Consider the following 21,852-nt stretch of genomic DNA (forward strand, 5'->3'; position numbering starts at 1 on the left):
TTCATCTTGTTCATAATTCCTGAGGTTATTATGAGTTGAATATTAGAGGCTGCCACCCTTATCCCCCCACAGTGCACTAACACTAAATGGAGTCACTGTAATTATAGCTTTCATGCATGGGAAGGTTCATTTTCTGAGGTAACTTGAAGGGCTGAGAGAAAAGAAAAAAAAATCATCGTGACTGACAAGAGAAGGATGGAAAATATCTCACTGTTTCAGCCCAAAACACCTCTGCCACAAAACCAGAGTATAAGTATTGGTATTAATGGTATTATCACAGCTATTAACAGTAGAGGGAGCCTCAGTTATGCAAATTGGAACTGTGTTTGTGACAAGATGAACTTTTCACTCCCCCCTCTTTTAATGGTGCTTGTCATGGAACATTGGTTGTTGACTCATTTCCAGCACAACGAAACGTCCCTTGTAACCTCTGGAAACCAGCTTCCTGGCTCTCTGTCACAGCTAGGCCCGCAAATAGAAACGTGTCCCAACTCCTCCTCTCATATACCACTGCGATAAACAATTTATCTCCTCAGATAAATAATAACCAAAGATAGAAAAGGCAACTCTCACAGCACCCAGAATGAATTTACAGAGGATCGAGGCTCCTTTTCTGATTTCAAACCAAAGGCAGGGCGATAGTCTACAGCTCATTTTCGGTGTGTAAAAAGTGAAGCAAAGCGCTCAGGAGTTCACAGCCACTCACCCCATTTAATTTCAATGGACCAGCTCCAGACAGTGCATCTTGATAACATCACACAATCTGCAATCTTGGCTCTGTGGTCTGTGAGATAAGATTTCAAGATAAGATATCATGGAACTATATTGATCCTCTTGGGGAAATTAATAAAAAAAAAGAAGTAAAGGGGAAAGTGTTCAGAGGAAAAGAGCAGGATACGTTTTATATAGGAAATAAACTCAAAACTGGAAAATAAAATCAGCAATAAAACAACAAATAAAAACGCTGAAACAACAACATGAAATTGTTGCATGGGTGAAAAAAAACAATAGGGACGTCTTACACTGGATTAACAGACATAACAGCTGAATACTTTAATACTTGTTACAGTACCAAATTAGAATATCCCCGACAGAATAATTTTGTTAATTTTTGTTAATCTTAAACTGAGTCAATTTTAAGCACTTGCTCTCAGACACAAGGTAGATTTAGTGCCTTCTGCTGCTATTCTATGAAAAAATCCACAGTTTTTTTTTCTTCTAATGTTATGTTCATAACAAGTCATGTGTCATCCACAATATCTCCATGGCACCATGCCAACACGTCACCTCATAGAAATGTATGTCATTTCCATGGTTACGGCCGTACAGTCTGTTAAGTATTATGTAGGCTAAGTCAAAAGGCTTAGAGCAGCACAAAGCAGAGGGATTCTGCCCTAAAACAAACTTTGTATGTCTCTCTCTCTCTCTCTCTCCTTGTGTGTGTGAGCTCCTACATGCTTGTTGCAGTTTTCCTAGCTTAATGAAATATCACTCTAATATCCCCCAACTTCTCCCAAAAGGGACTTTATAATAATTTAGTTTTAATTGAATTTGGTGGATTTTTTTTTCCACATTTCATATAAAATTACACATTTATAGATGTATAAATGACATAAAAGTATGCTCCTTTGAATATTAGTTGTCAGTTATATTGTTATACGAGTCTCAAATCTTCCCCAGAGTTTTCCTATGGGATATACCTGCGTCACCAGCAGTAAACTCCATTTCCACCAAATTCCCAGATTGTTCATTTCCTTATGTGGGAATAAATAGGGGGTGGTTCTCCAGTCGATATCTTTAATTGCTCCTGGGTTGTATCAATACCTACCGGTTTTACTGCTCCATCACGAGCCACTGGGAACGGGTTGCCCGGGAAACGGCCGCATGGCAACAGGATCAGAGCCTGGGGGTTGTCTGCTTCTAGGTCTGCTCCCATTTTACATCGCGTTTCCTCACTAGATGGTGTGCAAGCCACTGGAGAGTACACTTCCCCGCACAGTGGGCTCCACATCCAGCAAAAACAAACCTGGGAAACTATACGGCGGACCATTTCTTTACGGGGCTCCGAGGAGGAAAAAGTGTGGAAATAAAGCGTCGTTCGCGTCAAGGTTTTCCTTTTTTTTGTAAAAGCCAACCGCACGCTTTCTGTTTTTTGCAACAAGAAGACTTGGGGAAAAAGCGGCAACAAAACACAGCTGTGATGGACATAATGATTGCGGTGCAGGATGCTTGTGTCTCTGGTCAGTGGCTTACTGCGATAATTCTCAGCCTGTGCTGCTTTCTGCCGTCCTGTTTGCCCGCTGGACAAACTGTGGACTATTCCTCGGTTGAAAGTGTGGTCAGCAGACAAGGCGACACGGCTCTACTGAGGTAAAACAAGCTAACACAACTTCACTTTCTCCCACTCTCACTCACACACCGTCTGTCGGAGTTGTCCACGGCTAAAACCTCGACTCTTTTAACACCAGTTCATCATTTTTTTTGAAAGATGTCTGTGAACTAGTTTTATCCCCCAGATAAACAGGCCATTTTCCCTCCATATCGTCCTTGTTTTCGCCTAACAGGGGGGCGGTCAGAGCGGCGACAGGACGCTGTCTTGCAGCTCGGCTAAAGTTTTCTAACATACTTTCCCTTCGTGTACAGAAGCTAACATAGATGATGTGTTATTTGGTTGTGTGTTTGATTTAATAGCTGCTCGGAGATGAGACGATATCGCCCGAGTTGCCAACATTAGCCTAACCCGCTGCCTGTCGCCTGTGTTATTTGACTACATTATGCTCATTGATTCACGCAGTTTCAAACGTTGCGGGTGCAGAAACAGGAGATGCAGAGCAGAGCTGCTATTTTGAGTGCTGTTGTGTCAGTTTTGCTGAATGTGCAGAGTGATGTCGCAGTTTCAAAACGAGGCTGAAGAGAGCATTTGTGGTCGCCGTTGATCAGGATCGAGTTATGGCAATGACGCTTTATCTCCCCTCCATCACGTACGCTAAGATGCCAGCTGCTCAGGTAGCTGCCCATTATAGGGACTAAATTAACAGGCATGGGCGTGGTTTGGTCCAGTACACTAAGGAGTTTGCAACATATTCTTAATTTCAGCATATAACCAAAAACAGTGACAAAATAGTGATAGTACTTTTCAAAAGATAATTTAATGCATAAGTTTCAGTATACCACTCTGTAGGCTAACATCACAAAAATGACTGTGTAGTCTGTTTAAATCCCTCAGAAAATTAAAAGCTGTGGTTTACACAAAACACAGATTGAAGAGATGCAAAATCTTTGGAGGGCTGTGATAATATCTTGTTCTACCAATATCAAATATCCGCTTTGATGGCTCAGAGGAAAGGCTGAGGGGGCAGGCCTGGCCCATTTCAATATGAATTCTGTGGATGTTGACTCTGAGAGATGCTCAATGTGGATCTGCATACAGACCAGCTAACTGTGTAAAGTTCCACTCAGGTTGGCTTTTAGTCATTATTGTCTCATACTTGATTGCTGAAGAGCTGAATTGTTTCTGTAACATAAGGTCATTATCAGTGGCTGTATGGGGGTGAGTATCATACTATGTGGATGGTTAAAACACGTTGGTGCTCATCACAGAATTGCTTTGGCAACAGCTAAGGGGCACTCACTATTTTTACTATGTTCCCTAAATTCCCAAGGGCTGTCCCGTCAAAGAGACTTACACCTCTGACTGTCTCTTTAGAGAGGGTGTCTAATTCCCTGGTGTCAATCTAGTTTGGCTGTGATCAGTGGCAGAAGCTTTGCCTCAATCCTGATGGTTTATTGGACCAGAGATTATCCCCGTGCTATGAATCAGCTCAATAAACAAGTTGCCGCCCACCCCTTGAATAAGGCAACACTCTCCACAAGCGGGTCACCGCCTCAGTAAATGTCATCTAGAAATCTAGGAAATGGATAGGGAAAACATTTTCAAGATGCTTTCATTGCCAGGTTCTTACAGTTAATTAATGGGCTGTTGAGCACTCGCTGTAACCATTCATTGGCTTCATGTGAATGCCGCCACTGTGAAGTTATCTCTTTGCTGTGCTCGCACCTGTTGGCCTAATAGAGATTGTAAACCTCTTAAACTGCTCTGCTTGCCTCTCTGGATTGCATCTCATTGCAAAACATTGTTGTCACCACAGTGATGACAAAGACCTACTCTGTCTTGGCACAGTCATTTTTCTCAAACCACAAGGAGCCATGGTTCTGTCTTTTTTTCCCCTCCTTTCTTTGTTTTCACTGATCTTGAGAGCCAGGCATCAAAGCATGAACCATTTCTTTTAAGAAGTCAGTGCAGAAAACAGTGCCTGTTTGTTGAGTTTCCCTATTGTCAAGACCCCTGACTATTAGAGGGCAGTTTTGCTCTGCCCCAAAGCTGATTGCTGGCTAAAAAATGTGAGCATTCTCAAATACTGACAAACCCAGAAGCACACAATTAGTCACTGCCTCTGGATTATGGAGTAGCTCCCGAGAGGGGCATCCGCTGTCACATGTTCATTTCCCCCACCTCTTCAATTCTTAGCACTGCATTACTGCTGCCCTGATTCATGTTGGACAGTGGGTCCACATCAATTAATTGATTTGAGCCTCTTGAAGATGAGGAATGGTCCACATGTGTATCATCACCCTGTTATCTTTTGATTACCTAAAAGCTCAGCCATTTTCAGCCTCTAACAAAGACTCTTGTATTTGAAATGAGTCGTGCTGCTGCTTCTCCAGTGTCTTACATGAGTGCATTCAAGTTATGCACATATGCTGCGTTTTTTTTTTTTCACATACTGGGAGCTTCCATAGGGAGCGCATTGTTTAGAGGAGCTGCTCATCCCTTTCTTCCCCATCCTTTTACAGGTTTCATGTCATCTGGATTCAGTTGAATAAACCTTGACTCTTCCCGGTAAATGACTCATCTGGCTATGAATTTGAGGGGGACAGCCAGATGAAAAAACAGTTCCCTGTGCTGTCAGGAAACACACAGTATCAGTGGCAGCCTCTTCCACATGGATAAGCAGCTGTAATCAACAGCAAAGAGCGAGTGTCTGTAAATAGTCTTATGTTAAGCATAGGCTGCTACAGTTACAATTTGCAGTACTATTCTGAAAGTATGTTTACCTGTCTATCTTGGTGCTCTGTGCTTTACCCATCAGCTGTATTTCTATTTTCCCAATGAAATATGTATGATAGGGTGAAAGCCAGACAAAAGGTACACTGATCGAGCTTTAAAAGCTACATTTTACGTGCTACAAAGGCACAAAACAGGAACCAGGAGCGAGGGTGTACACACCAAGAATAAGACAATGACCCTAGCTTATTTTTGTTATTTAGTTGACAGTTGGCCCTCAGCCACAAAATAAGGCCTGCACCACAGGCCTTAGTCTCTGTAATGGTACAAAATTGACCTGTCACTAGTTTGAAAGTCTGGTATTCGTATAAATCTAAAATCATTGCCTCATGTCAACAGACCAGTTGATGAAAATCTTTTCTGGCTGTACATGATTGTACTGGAGCTGTGTTTTCTAGCCTTATCCAGGACAAAAAACTGTGCCATGTATCATTTTCCTCAACTGTGTCATTATTATGGCTCTGAAAGGTCTTGACATTTACTATAAGCACTTGTGCCAGAGACAACAACTAGTTTAGATGGCTTGGTGTCCCCACCCGAACGCTGCTAAGATGGAAACGAGAAATATTAAGCGACTGTTGAAACACCACAGGACACAATTTAAAGGAGGTATTGTTGACTATCTCCTCAACGCATACCCTAACCATGGCTGAGAAGCATCCTCTTCACTTTCTGCATTTCATCACTTTTTTAATTAGGCCACAGCCAGTTCTGTTAAAAAAGTATAAGCAAGGCTACTTCATCTCCAACAGCTTGGTTGGAGATATAGCGCATATAGTGTGCTCTGAACACATCAGTTAGCTGCCAAATATCTGCAGTTTCATGCACTCATTTGGGGGAAAAAGCTGGTTTACCTCTTATGACACATCTGTGGGCACACCTGAGTCTGTCACTGTTAATTAAATGCCAAAATCCTCTCGCCTGTTTGCTGCACCACATGTTTAATGGGATCTGTGTTGCTGTCAGCACAATGTTGCTCTCTTTCACAGTCCTTATGCTCATTATGGTCTCCACATCACAAGGATCAAATGTTAGGCAAGTCATTTGACCTCATTTTTTTGGCAAGTGAATAGACGCTATCATGATGTAAAACAATGGGCGTGGGGGAGGGGCTGTTTTTAGGGTGGGCCTCCCAGATGCAGCCATCCAAGCACAGATATTACGGTCAGAAACTCATACTGTCTTATCTCAAAATATCTGACCTTTCCTTTTAAACAGTAGAAAGCAGGCATATTGCTAATGTCAGAGTCTGTCTCCTGTTGCCCAAGGGAACCTGGCTATACTAAAGTATTCATCAGATTCATTACTCTGGCGTCCATGTGCAATAGATGTGCTTTAGTACAAATGAAAATCAGCCAACAAGGTGACATGCCAGAGCAGTGGCTAAGAAGGCTTTCATAGCAGCTGCCTCCTGTAAGACATCCAGTTTACCTCCTCCATAGCGTCCACTTGTAACTGAGAGCCTGTCAAGAGTTGTTTTAAATTGTCATTCAGCTTGTTGCTGAACGCAGCCTAATCTCCTTTTTAGATGAAAATGTATAAAGTTGCAAAGCTGTCTATGAAAACAAGTACTACCCAGAACAACCTTGTAGCCAATTTTAATATCAAGGCTTCTGGTAATGAATGTTCCTCTGAAAGTGATCCTTATTCATCACCCAATGTGGAGAAATTATCTCAAATATGTGTACGTCTTACTCTTTTTTGCCAAGCGATACATATCCAATCAATCTAGAAGGACACTGCTCATGAGATAAATCAAATGATCTTTACAGATTACAATTTAGCCTAGGTTAGCCATTCAGATGCATATGTTGCAGTGCTCTCATTACTTTTTACAACAGATATACAAAAAATAATGTTGGAAGATAAGGCAACTCACTTTTTTCTGGCTTCCTACAAAACACATTCTAGGATGCTGCCAGATCTTTTTAGTTACATGCCATGATTTATGGCCGCATGTTGTAACTATGTAGTATATATTATAACTATATAGTATATAGTATATTATATAGTATATATTGAAAGCTGAATTTGCACACTGCAAACCATTTAAAATGGATTACATTTATAGTCATCATTTGTCAGGCAAGTCAATCCATTGTACCGTCTAAAAATTAAGCATTTCTATTTCTAATATATTTCAATTAGCACTAAAGTGATTGAGTGCCCCGGTGAATTAAGGCCTGAATGGAAATGCTTTCTCAAGGTAAATCCTTCTAGGGAAATAGATGCTATGCTAGGTTTTAAAGCATCTTTCTAATATTCTTATAATCACTACAATTATAGGGGATAGGGAAAATGATTTGGGGTGGAAAATGGAGCTTTTACCCGTTCCCAGCTGTAAGCATCCACATAATTGCAATAATTCTACAGGAAAATCTCAGAGGAGTGTTTTTGTGTTGTGAGAAAGCTATAAGCCTCACAATTAAACTTGACAGAGAGTGACTGGAGAGGCAATAACAGGTTATCTTTTGGGCAATTTTAAAGTGAAGTTACTTGAAATCGAACAATGTCTACTGTGTTGGGAGACTTTGGTTTGACTTGGAAACAGTTTACAGTTTAAATTGAGCATTGCGCTGTGATTTGCCCACTTGCTATTTACAAGTGTATTCATTATACGAGTGTAAATACTTTCAATCAAGTGTTTTTACGGGCTGCTTAAGCAGATAGTAGACATGCGCATTGATTTTCAATAGGCTGTGTCAGAAATAACGCAGTTTCTGTGCATGTTCTTGTGGATATGTAAAGTCTTTTTGTGTAGAAGATAAAGCTATTCTCTCTGACAGCTATTTCAGAGTAAATGTCTTTTTACCAGCTCTTTTGTGGAACAGTGTACAGCCTTTTCTGCTCCAAATCATATGCCAACACTTCCAGTCTTTCATCACAGAGAGCCGAAACGATTCCTCAGAGCCCCTTCAATTAAAATCCTTAATCAATCAGTTAGCATCTCCTAGTGTTTCATGATAATTAGTTGTGCTACTCTGACAACATTGCGTAATCTCCTCCGTTGAGCGTAGTTATAAACCAGCAAGTCTTGGTATGCCTCTCATGTCAGCAGGTTATAGACAAAACTCGCTGACATCAGAGTTTGAAGCCGGAGTGATGGCGAAGCTTTGAAACAAAGAGCGCAGGCGTATGGGTGGTACACTTTGCTTGGTATGCTGAGCATGGAAAACACCTCAACCCTTAGTAAGCTTCTGGGAAAAAATCCTGCTCAGAAATCTCCACAGTAGGCATAATCATATATTCCTGAATTCAACTTCAAGTTCAGTCCGAGTCAGAAGGTGAACCTGTCTGAATCTGTCAATGATATGTTTGACCAAAATCTCCATATATTGCTCACCAAGACCATCTGTACTCTGAATGATTTAAGCCTATTTCCTAGTGTTCGTTGCAGAAGTGAGACTGAATTATCATCATGGGAGATATTCCCATAGGATAGAGTGGTTGATGTCATTATCTTCAATGCGAGATCTTTATGTGTGAGCATGGTTTGAGGCTGGAGGGACTACAGGTAAACATTAGTTTCGTCCCATGGGAATAATAAATCAGCAAGTGTTGACATATGGTTACCTTAGCGATGCCCTTCAGTGAATTAAAACAATCCAGAGGGATTTCAGCTCTTGTAGAGGGTATTTTCTTGTCCTTTAATGAAATTCAACATTAGTCTTGTATCTTGGGTTTTACACTAGAAACACGCATTTTGTTCTGAGGAACCATGATTTCACAGTTAGGAACAGTAAAGCTGGCTTGCATGCTGTCCACTACATCCTGATCACGATATGTGTGACCTCACATCCTCTTCAACGCTAACACTTACAGCTTAACTGTTAAAAAGCAACTTGCAGGTTGGAGACCCCAGTTAATCAATGTGTAGGAAAATGATGTAGAAACTAGATTTTCAAAAAAAAATACATAAACATATATATACACTATAGTAACGTAATATGACGCAATGTTGAAAAAGTTGAAAAAAAGAGCGTTTTTTTAAGAGCATTACTCAAAACGGCCACTTCTTTCTCTGAAATTTTGCCATTATGTCTTGTAAGACACACACAATTCTGCATTAACTTTTCAACCTGCAAGTTGCTCCTTAAAGCTTTTACAATCAAACTACCACTGGATCCCATAGCTCCTCTGATTCAAAACATTTCAGTGTCTCTTACTGTATGAGTCACACATATTTCACTACTCAGGTTTTCTAAGAAATCTTTATAATTACCTTGTCAGTGTTCAACTGTCAGTCAAGGAAATTCTTCAAATTAAGAAAGAAGTATTGACTGTAATCTCTGTTTTAGCACTTCAGTTAGCTCACTCATATGTTCACGATGGCTGGTCTCTCACAATTGATTAGAAACTCCAGCAGCTAAAGGAAGTACGTATTGTCATAATTCATTTGGCTCTATGTTGGCATGGCTAAAGAATTTTAATTGGAGTCGCTCTGAGCAGGTTTTGTTTTTTGTTTTTTTTCTCTCTCTCTCTCTGTCATCTGCATAATGAGTGTGTGGATTTCAGACTGCTGTAAATGTTTGTTGGAGCAGAGTAATTGGTTGCATTGGTAATTATTAGTAAATGGAGAAAGAAGCAGTGGAGCAAATCAATATCACTGAGAATAGTGCTACCTTTTGTTTCCAGTGGGGTCAGGAGTTAAGGTAACAGAAGTGTCAGGCTGCACAGAGATTAATAAATCAGACTGATACATTCATATTGTCCAGACTTTATGCACATTAAGTAATAATCTATATGTTGCAGTACTGATGAAACACTGAAACATATTGTACTGAAAAGTTTTTCATTTAATTTAGATTTAATTTAGTGGTTGATGAAAGGCAGCCATGTCAAATGCCCCTACTGGATACTTGCTGCTTAATTGTAGATTCATGACAATGTATTAACTCTTTGCTACTTTGCACAGATGGCACAAGTAGTTTGTTACTGCAGAGTGATCCAATTAAACAACAAAATCTGGTGTTTCTCAAGTGTAATTTCAAACAGTCCCCTCAGCACTTAACTTATTATGGGAACACAGAACAGTATCGTCAGTCACAAAGTTTGGTGTGGTGTTATTAAAAAGGCCCCCGACCTCTAATAACATGTTTAGTGATCAGTGTTTCCCCTAGGGTTTTTCCAAGCAGTGATGCTTAAGTTTTAGTGTGTGAGTTTTATTTTGCGCCGCTGGAAGATATTTAGCATGTCCGCTGTCATGAGAAGGGCTTTAGACACATACGCTGGCGTAACGTTAGAATATTGGACGCCATGGTGTTACTCTGGATTAAAAAAGGTGTGGGGAACAAAAATGGGATTTCAATAAGTGGATGTCCCCTGTGTGTATGTTACGGCGTTGAGTTAGCTAAATAACAGAGCCTTCGTTGCCGCCGACTGCACATTCGAATGGCCTATAACCAATGACAGACTGCTAAATGGTGGCAATATATGGGGTGTGTTCTATTCTATTGTGTTCTATTTATTGCGTTTTTTTATATAGCAGCGACACTCCACTGCTGTTGCATGTAGGGGAAACACTGGTGATGTAGAGGATATAATCTAAACATAGAGGGAACACTGTGACATTAATAGGCTGCCAGGCTTTGTCCCAACCACACCATGGCAGGGAGATTGAGTCAATCTGTGCTAATGTTAAACAGTGAATTCATCAGCTGATCTGTGAGACTGCCACTCATTAGGATTCTAATTTTAGACTGGGGGGGGGGGCTTTTCGCTATTCATGATAGGACTTTGCTTCACACTTCTGTGTCTCTAACTCTCCACCCTCGCTCTCTCTGTTTCAACTTATCTCTACCAATGTCTCTCTTTCTCTCTGTTGCTTAATTTCATCTAAAGGTAAGCAGCCAAGGCAAATGTAGTCGTGATCAGTTGCTACCTAGTAATGGATGAGCTGTCTGGTATTCTCTCTAACACCCCAGAGTTCGCTCTGTCTTTTTAGTATTTGGTCTGCTCATATACAGCATGTTAGCTTAACCGTGTTCTGTTCTGTGTGATATTCAGCAGTCAACTCATTGTGCTCGATCAAAGGAATCACATTGAATGAGACTGGAAAATAAAGCGAATAAACTGCTTTCCATATCCGTCATCATATTATCAATTATTATTACTTGAGGCAGAGACTGGAGGCTTTTAGACCACGTCATCATATATCACCATTACAATAGAGTGTTGCAGGGATGATGTATTTTTGTAGGCAAACACGGAAGTTAGCATTGCCCTGGTTCCCTCGACAAAAAGCCAGTGGGATTTTTCTATTGGATTTTGGATTATTGCAGAAAATAAACTTTGAGGCAAACAAAAACGTTTTGTTCAGCAAGGTAATCTTCACTAATGAACACCACTCTTATGTTTTTTTGTAAATGGAATTGCCAGAAATAAAAAGCCAATGTTTTATAGCCAAGTCTATAAATGAACTACACCATAGTGACATTACTTCAACGTCACCACCACAAAGCTTAACTTTTAAGACGATATCAGCATGAAGATGTTAACGTCCGCGACAACCCCTGTAGTCTCATTTAGCCACTTGTTAGAAACTGCCTTTTTTAAGACATGTAAAATCCTCAAAATTCACGAGTTGGGTATCTACTGATGTATTTTATGTCGTAGTTTGTGTTAACCACAGACCTTATTTCAGGCATCTAAAAACCCATTCAAAAAAACCCACTGACTTTGAGACGAGGGAACCAGAAGTGTAAAAATGCTAACTAATTTCCGGGTTTTAGGACTCATTCTTGAAGCATTCTAAAGAGATAAATAAAACCACCCTCTTTGCTACTTGGCACATTAATTTTGTGAATCATTTCATTTATATTTGCTATATAGCTGTCAAAAAGTTAACCTCTACTATAGCTACAGTGTTGACCAGTGGTACTGTAGGTCTTCAGCCTCTTGGCAAAATGCAACTGACAAAAGCTTTTTATGAAGAGTATCTTTTTACTCTAGTTACTCTGGTCAATTTAGAGTTAGTATGTAGTATTGACAGTATTGCAGATAATCTAACTATGATCAGAGTTCGTGAAATGCTTTTCAAGGAGGTTTGATGTTTACCCAAAGTGACTGTTACATGCACCTCTTCATGCTATGAGCTCACTGTGGCGGTTTCTTCTTTTACAAAAGCTCAAAACTTAAAACTTAAAACTTTGACACAAAAGGTGTAGACCTATTTTCATACAAGAAAGGAGTTAGCATAGCAGTTGCATATGCTGTTGTCAAAGGCTACAGGAAGCGATAGCTGTTTCACAATAAGTGAATAAGTTTCATTGTGAAGCAGTGGCAGAAAATAGTAGTAGATTTTTGCTTCTCTGTGACATTGCCTGCTGGTTGATGGTGAGTAGTGGGTGCTTTCTGAAGAGAAAGAAATTAAAACAAAAATGTATCCAACTTAGATTCCATTGCTTTCTGACATAATTATAGTCTAATTTTCAATTTCTGTACATGACGGTAACCCAATTAATGATGGATTTTTCCTTTCAATTAATTCTGGATCACCGTCACCATTTGTGTGTTTCCACTGAACCATCTAACCTCGTGGTAATGCAAATTTAATATTCCAATATGAATGGATCTTGTGCATTTCATTATGTGTATTATTTACTGTCTCTGGTTATGTTTTCTAAAGCCACTCACAAATCTCTTGGTGAGGAGTTGTTGTGGCCTACATCATCATGTATGGTCTGATGAACGTTTTGTGAGATGCATAGTTTTGTTGTCTAAACTGTACAGAGCTATGTCTGTGTTGTCTTATCTGCAACAATTTTTGATTCTTCAAGCAAAAACAGCAACATTCACTTTTTCCCACTCCTCTATAGTGATGATTTGCTGCTCTTCTTTGTCAGACATCATTGTAAGTTGAATTGTCAGACAAAACAAGTGATTAGAAAGATTTATGGGCATTTTCTCACATTTTATCTGCCATTTTGTACATTAAACAATCACTTCAAAATACATAATTCAGTACATATATGTACATATACATACATATGTATACTGTATATTTAAAAATGACTTTATGTTTATAGACACCCAACCAGCTGTAGCTTTGAATTGCTGCAGCAGAATTAATACATTGGTCTTCTACTGGTGTCTCAAACCCACAGAGTAAGGCCTTGGTAGCACTAACTAGCACTATGCTACTAAATCAGAAGCTTTTTGATCAGGAAAAAGGAGAGTATTTCTCTCAGGAGATATTTTAACTATCCTCTTTAACTCCATCAAACTTACATGAAGCTTTACAGAACAACATGGAATTAACCTCAGTTGGGTTCTCTGTAGTGCAGTCGGACTCAGTTTCTCCTCTTTATTATACCCAGTTAGCATTATGAAAAGGGGGATTACAGCGCCGAGCTAATTAGCATCATGCCCTAGGAGCTACAAATGAAATGTATTTGTAGACAGTGTATGTAGCTACCATACCTCTGTCATGTTAAAATGCGCATGCCAGTTGCTGGATTTAACACACACTGTTTCATCTTACTGTATTTTGAGAGGCACAGTCAGGTGCCACAATAGAACTTCCCTGAGGCATGCAATCAGTTTCCAGATTCTACAGTGCATTCGGCAATCTCTAAAACAGCCACTTGTCTTGTGGTGGAAGTGTGTGGGCTCCGTCTTTCTTCCGCAAACCTCAATCCAGGCACTGTCTTTGATTCCAATACAATGCCCCCGCTGCCTTCCTCTCTGCACTGTGCGAGTGTCACTTTCATTTCAGCATATTCACCCTCGTTTTTGCCAGAGCAGTTGCTAATGGGTAGTCTTTTCAAAGCCTGGCGAGGATAATCCTGTCATCTTTGTTTTCGTGGCCACCTCAGGGCCATTCAACAAGTTCAAAAGAAAAGTGCAGCGCAGTGTTTGTGAGGTTCATTCTCGCTGTTGTGTTCCATATCTGCCATCACTGGCAGAGCTGCACGTGGAAGCAGGTGCTGTGCTGAATGACTTCAGTGGCATGTTCTGGCTCACTTAAGGGAATATCTGAGCCAGATGCTTTATTATGTTGTGTTAATGCTGATGCCAGTGTGCCACAACACAAAAGTGCAGGGGTGGGAGGTGGTTCTTGAAACAGTTGTGCTCTGGAAATTACTGCTTTCACAATGAATTTTGGCTTGTTTTCCAATTTTCCATCAGATGTGTTGACATGTAAAACAACCACCTGACAAACAACCATATTCTCCCTGACAGGCCAATGTGGCCATTCAAAGATGATTAAGTTTACGGTCCCTGTGGATGCCACATATTTTCACTGATTTCCACTCCACAGTATTGGCTGGGTACTTCTTTCTTCGGAACAAAATGATTCACCTTGAGGGAGCGGCAACGTTTGATTTGATTGTAAGGACTGTGGGAAAAGAGCATCTTATGCTTTCCTGTGATGAGGACATATTTTCAGGTAATGTAGTACAGATCATTGTAAGAAAGAGGCTCTAGAGTCAGAAGTGTTTACAGCGAAGCAAAACCAAGGTTTCCTTGCTCGTCCCAGAACATAGTGTCTGAAAGAAATGTGAAGGCATATCAAGACTTATGAGGTATTTTTATGACACAAAGAGTTGGTCATATTTCCAAAAGTGTGCATAATTATTACAATGCAGAATAAACTGGGCTACAGGTTAAGTGAGCCAGGTTTTTGCATGGACATACATAAGAACTGAATCTGTAATGAACACATTAAGTTCAAGGATGGAAATTAATTTGATGATGATGAAGAAATACAAATAGTACTATACAAATAGTGTCACATAAATAAAGACTAAGGAGAAGAAAGAAAAGATCAGTGATGATGCCTTTAGACTCAATATATCAGCTATCTTAATGACATCTGGCATGAGTTACTTACATTATTGTGCGAAAGAAAGGTGGCCGTACTAGACATAGAGTGTAGTTTCCTCAAACTCACCTAAATATGATCAGTTATTTGACTCTGAGTAATTAGTCCTGTACAACAGTATTATGGTCAAAAGTGTGAATAGTAATATATAATGACTTAATACTACTCTATTTGGCCAGTAGACAAAATCAAAACATTTCTGCAAACTTTTAGATATGCATCATGTTTATTATAACATGTAAGTCTTTTCTTCAGTGACCAATGTTTCTAAGGTAAAAGATTTGATATCTATACAAAGAGTGGGAAATGTAAAATTGGTACAACAGTGATTTCATTAGGAAAAGAACAGACCTGACATTATTATGTCCACTGAACTCAAAATTCCAGCCTTGCAAAAGGTTTAGTTATGACATATCTCAGAATATGATTGTGTAATAGGCTAAAATAAGGAAGGACAATGTGTTGAGAGTTACATAAGTGGTCATGATATTACTCTCAGTCAGTAAGGGAGCTATTTCCCCTGCTCAAGGAAAGAGGTTAGACTTTGCCCAGGTAATAAGTATCAACGAAAAACCTTGTTTTGCGTAGGAGTCCAATATGCTCTGATTTAGAAGAATTGCTTATGTAAATAGTAATCCATGTAGTGCAACAGACATTTCAAACAGATCTATATCAATAAAATGTTCTTGCTTATCTAAGGAGTGTGCAGCATAGTAAATGATACAAGCCTCCTGCCATCCACGAGGTTTAATTTTGCCCTAAACCCTGGCACTTGACACAAAATTCGGGTTGACAGGATGTGTTTGTTGGCTGCAGGAACTATTTATTTACATGCTGTGTCAGATTTGGTTTTCCAGCTGCCATGGGAATGGACGAATAAAGTGAAAGCTTTTACTAAAATATCAAACGTATTGGGCAACAGTGTAAAATAGCTTTGAGTGACTGACAAATATTATATGTTAGTCTTAACACATTGAATACTGGTGTGTGTTTTTGTTTATACAGTATAGTTGTAGTACTTTTCACAGCAGTGATATAGTGACATGCTGCAGGCATAGCTGAAGTACACATTTCACCGTACTACATCTGACGGCAAGAAAACCTTCACTGTGAGTGAATGTTCACCGCACTTCATATGGACACTTGCCAGCTCCTCGAAATAGATTTTCATTTTCTGCGATCGGCTTGACTGTATGCTTCTTGTGTGTTAACTCAGCTGCTGCTTTGCCGACTAAATTATTCCACAGATAGATATATTTTTTATCTCACAGTTAATAATAAGGGGGATACTGTATACAGCTGCATGAATAATTCATGCACGCTTTCCTTTGTAGAGATTAAAAATGGAATAAGAATAATTCACGCTGTAAGCTTCCATAAATGGTCTTAGAAACAGCTAATCAACTAGCAAGGCTGTCTAAGGCAAGGCAGTTACCTAAAGTTCTGAGTTCGTCCTCAGAAGTGCCTGTTTAAGCCCAGATCCTAAGGCTTCAGTCCATATCATCTCCACCTCCTCCTCGATCGAAATTCTTATGATTTTCTCTTGGACGTGACATGCTGAAGCCTCTGCTGGTGTACTCTGCCACTGAGGAAGTGACAGGTTCTAATTATACAGTCTGGGGGCCCAGAGACACTTAAACATTAACAATTACGTAGGGATAAAAGCAGCAGATAAAAGGAGGAGAATAATGACAAGACAAAAAAAGGCAAGAGAGAAAATGAAACAGAAAAGGGATTTAAAAAAAAACATTTTGTAGGGTTTGCTGATAAAGCAGGCAAGAGATTGAGCTTATGTAGAGCAAAATGACAGTAATGGTTTTTTCGACTTGTTTCGACATCATAATCAGATTTAGAGGCACATCAGGTATATTTATTCAGGAGGGTTTTTTTTTTACATAATGCTCTTTGTGCTCACCAATTGCACAGATCAGTCATGCCTCAGTGCACACCAACAATTTCTCAACCCACAAGCTGAACCTTTGTCCTTCATTGAAAACCAGAGAACATACAGCAGACTTATTAGATGTCTTCCCAACCATATGGTTTGGAAGCTTAGTAATTGCCTGCGCCTGCATTACAGAACATTGTGGATGAATTCATGATCTGAACATGCTGTGGTGTTTAGCAAACCGTTCTAAAGGACACTGGCCTTCTGTTTACTCTGCTGTAGCCCTCCGAGCCCTAAATGGATTAATGATCCTGAGGTTGTCAGTTCATACGCAGGTGCTGAGGATACTGCTGATGTGTCCTTGAGCGAGGTACTTAATCTCAATTGTGTCAGTTAATATCCATCTTCATAAATGCATTATACACATATCATAGGTTGTGTAAGTCACCCTCCATGAAGTCAGGAGAAACAAACAATGTGAGCCCCAGATAGCACCTTGGCCCGCAAAGCAATGCTGGGGAATATCAAGTGGCTGTTGTCTGGATTGAATTGCTTTGTCATTGTTTTGAGCCCCTATCGTAATGTATTCTGTATGTGCACAGAGGCCCTTTTTTTGCAGGTAGATTTAAATTGTTCCACTGTTCCAAAGGGTTACTCTTAGGTTCTCATCTTCTGTCAATATTTATGGCACGTGGTGCCCACCTTTGTGTCTGGCAAACGTGCACTACACAGTAAACAGGACCACGGTGTGTTGCTGACATGCTAGGGGGCTTGTGGCCAGTGCCTAATCAGAACAGTATAGCTCACACGCTTATCTGAGTGGGTGGTTTGCTCAGACCCAGGCCCCACATACACTGGTAGGGGAGTTTGCAGGGTTGCCCAATTAGTGCTGAAAAGTGTAGCAGTGCGTCAGCAGGGAAGTGTGCACCAGAGGAGGCGTGTCATCAATCATCACTCCAGCTCCAGGCTTGTTCCAACCCTTTTCCATATCTGGCAGAAGGAGAAAATAGGAGGAGAGAATGACGGTGGCCAGCCAATTCCAGGAATGACAACAGACTGCACTGGAACTGACTGCATTAAAGTCTAGCTCTGGGCATCAATAAAGGGCAATTATTTCTTTTGATCATTTTTTTTTCAGTATTTCCTCAGAGGTAGACGCACAGAGGAGATTCATAAAATATGCATGTAGTTAAAAGATAAGTCTGGTGATATTCTGTATTTGTCTTGTTTTCGATCAATCCCATGAAAAGAGCAAAGCCAACAAGGAACTGATCACTAACTTACAGCAGGTATTGCCCGTATAGCTTATTCATCTGTGCCATAAACCTCCATTGAGAAACATATCAGTGAGTCACATCATGCACTTGGTGATATGTTCAATCCCACATACACCATTACTGTTGTAAATACTCACTACCAAACAAATGCACTATTTAGTCTGCTTGAGTATTGTTTGCTTTAAACTACAGTGCTCAGCTCTTTTAGGAAGTTATTTAGCCATAAGGGAGGCACGTGTGGATAAACAGGTCTGTTGTCCACTAAATGCAGGGTTGGTTGTTTGATCCCAGGGTCCTGGTGTCCATGTCTGAAGTGTTTTATCAAGTCACTGAACGCTAAAGTGCTCCCAGTGGTTATGCCATGCCTTACATGGCAGGTCGCTGCCATCAGTGTATATGTGAACGGGTGAATAAGAGACAAATTGAAAAACACTTTTGATAAAAGTGCTATATGAATGCATGCATTATTAGTTTAGTTTTTAATATAAAAATATTGTATATTTTCGTGACCAGTTTTTAAAGATGAATTCTTAAAGTGGGAATTAAGGGCCTTGAGGTGAAGATCCACAACCAGGCTGGGGAGGCTGGAAATGATTAAGAGACACATCAGTCAGTCTTTTAATGGGTTTTGTTGCAAAAAGTAGAGAATATCACCTGCCGCATCCTTTTAAGTTTACATAAACATACATAAAAAATATGTAGGTTTTAAAAAAGACTTCATGATAATTAATAGGACAACATATTACTAATATTAGTGTGATTTTTATATTTATATTTATGTTAAACCGGATCCAAAAAGGAAATATGGCAAATCATGGAACATAACTAATTGTGTGTGTCTGTAGTCATTGATTGCCATCACCAAACACTGCCAGTATGCAACATCATGCATCATGACCTCAAATATTGTACATCCAAGCTGTCAAATGTTTACTCTGACTCTCTTCCCTCTTGTGTCAGCCATGTCTAAACCAACCGTTCCTCCTTGGCTTTAACACTGACACACTGTGTGACACTGGCTCAGAGATTTGTAACGTTTCCAAAAAAGGGCACTTAGCTCTGTATGGAGGGTATAATGATAATGACAGTTCATCATCATATAAAATGCCTCTCACTTAGTGACTCTTCTCACTGCTTTGTCACAGTCCTGACAGTGTCAATACCCGCTAATGAAAGACTAAAAAATCTTCTCGAATATTATCTTTGAGGTGTTTTATCATGTATGAAACTTCTCAAAGCCCTATACTTTCAAATTAAAATTATGGTTATATTTCCTGGCATGAGTCCTTTTGTTCGTTTTATGCTCTCAGCTCTATAGCAGAAAACGTCCATGTGGAAAATGCTTAAAGATAATCTCTCCTTAGGGAGGTGTACAGTAATATAATACAGGATATAACAGAAGCTGCCCTCACATGGAGCATTGAGACGAGGGCCATGATAGAGAGAATTTGGCTAGATGATAATGCATTTGACGGTTTAATTCAACCTTTCAAAATATCCGCATGCTCAAATTGGTCATTCTGGACTGTAATATCAGGACCAGGTTTGCAAACATGATGTGGCCTGTGGCTTACTGTCCAACTGTCTGACATCCACCCTTCATAAAACAGTCATCAGCATTAGCTGAATTATGCAATTAAGTTTTTGTCCCTCCATTAGAGCAATATTTCATCACTCACAAATTATCCTCAACAACATTATCTTGATGTTAATGTCCATATGGCATTCGTGATGACCGTACCACTCTCACTGGCAGGGGTATAAAATGTTATTGCACCAATGGAGATTTCTCTTGATTAGGGAAAAGCAAATGATGTGACACCATGATATCACTGAGGCTTGCCAGGTTTTTTTTTTTTTTTTAAGCCTTTAAGGTCAGAGTTCAGTTTCTTTGGCTGCGTTCAGAGAGCGTGACATCATAGCAGCATTTGGTCTTCATAAACTCTCATACTCAGGTGGGAGAAGCATGCTGTTTTAGACAAAAAGCGTCTGAGGGAGAGAAGAGCTCGGATCTATTGGTAATAACCTCTTCTTTTAACCGACAGTCATGAAAGGCAGGGCTGACCTACATGCTGTAAGGAGGATTCTCGCTCTTGTTAGTGTGTACTGGCGGGGAATTGAGGTCTTTTCTGTCGGGAGGTGATATGTTGAAGCTGCAGACTATCTCAGCAAAGCCCAAGGAAGAAAATAAGAGAGCGAGTGAGAAGGGACCAAACACTATCCAGCTCATGTGTTTGTCTGTATGTATGATTGTGTAACGTGTTTGTGTGCAAGAGATGGATGTGTGTTTGTCTGTGTATATGTGTCAGTGCTTGTGTGTGTGTACATGTGAGAGAGACAGTGGGAGGGGTTGACTGACAGCCCTATCTCCCTCAACACTATGGAGCTCCATACATCATTAATCGCTGACAAAAATGAACATTCTGCTGTATCCTTTGAGGGCTAAGAGACCATCCTGCCGGCTTCTTCTATTGTAAGCCTGTGTGTGTGTGTGTGTCCACTATACACTATGTGTAGGTGAGGATTCACTGTCACCGTGAGGTTTCTGACCTGTGTGTTTGGTTCAGTGCCACTATGATGGATGACATGGTTATCAGAATCTCGCCTTCAGGATGAGGGCTGTCCTATCTTGCTGTCAAGGTCAATGGTTACTAGGCTTATAACAGAGTGGCAACCTAGTGAGCTTACTGAAACACACCCTATATTCCAGCGAACATCCATCATATCATGTCAGATTCAGAAATGCAGCTGTCTTAGAACAGACCTACGAGGAAGCCACCATTTGCGGCCAACATCAGCTGAATGTTATGATGATGAATAGATTTGTTTATTTATTCAGAAATAATGTAGCCCTGTGTGTGCGGGTTCAATCCAAAAGAGGGGCGTCTGTGTGTGTGTATGTGTGTATGTGTGCCAGTCAAACAGCAGCTTGGTTACGGCTTGATTGGGACTAATGTTGAGCCTGGGAATTAGCCTCTCCCATTAGTCCACGGGGAGTTGATAACAGATTGCAGGCTTTAATACTGAAATAGCCTTACCAGAAATGAGTATATACCATAGCGCCGACTGCAAAATCCACTTATTCCATTGCCACATTGTGAGCAGAGTAATCACTCAGTTGAGAGATCAAAAGCAGCATCAAAACATTACCCAGCATTTAGTTGGACAGTGAGAAATATAAAATGATGCTTTTTTCTCTGAACTTGCTCAGGTTTTATGGGACAAAATGTGTCTGTGATATATTTGTGGTTACATAAAAACAAACACTACCCTTAGCAGTTAGCTAAAGTGCATTAAAAATAATATAGTATTTTTGCCTTACTTTGCTTTTTTAATACCTTTGTGGGCTTGTTCTCACAGACCCAAGCTCATGCTTTTTTTACACAATTCTGCAAAGTTAGAATTTTCTCAGCTAACCTGCTGATTGCAATTTTGGTTGATTGCCTTCCGGAGGAGCTGCTACAGCTACTTTGAATCTCATGGGCCAGTAAGATTACTGTCCATAACTCAGCAGTTTCTATTGTTTTGACTTGCAGGCTGTCCTACAAGTGATGGTCCTGCTATGCCAGAGCAGGTGTGCCCGCAGCTATCTTACTCAGGTGCTTTGTTTTATCCCTGGCTTTGCGTTGCATTGCCAGAAAATTAAAAGATTATATAAAACACAAATCTTTAGCTCATCTTTCCTACTCCTGTGCCATACTTTCCCATTGGCATACCCTCACTTTTGTACAGCAAA

General features: G+C 40.1%; 1 protein-coding gene across 1 annotated transcript in view; it reads left to right on the top strand.

Moving 5' to 3' along the window:
- The first annotated feature begins 2,200 nt into the window (after nt 1-2,200).
- Nucleotides 2,201-21,852, top strand: part of negr1 (neuronal growth regulator 1) — a 121,171-nt gene continuing 101,519 nt past the window's right edge. Inside the window, exon 1 of the mRNA XM_070908559.1 lies at nt 2,201-2,370. Within this exon, the coding sequence (XP_070764660.1) occupies nt 2,201-2,370 (170 nt within the window). The remainder of the gene's footprint in view (nt 2,371-21,852) is intronic.

This window comes from Enoplosus armatus, chromosome 7 (genome assembly GCF_043641665.1).
Source record: "Enoplosus armatus isolate fEnoArm2 chromosome 7, fEnoArm2.hap1, whole genome shotgun sequence".
NCBI classification, from domain to species: domain Eukaryota; kingdom Metazoa; phylum Chordata; class Actinopteri; order Centrarchiformes; family Enoplosidae; genus Enoplosus; species Enoplosus armatus.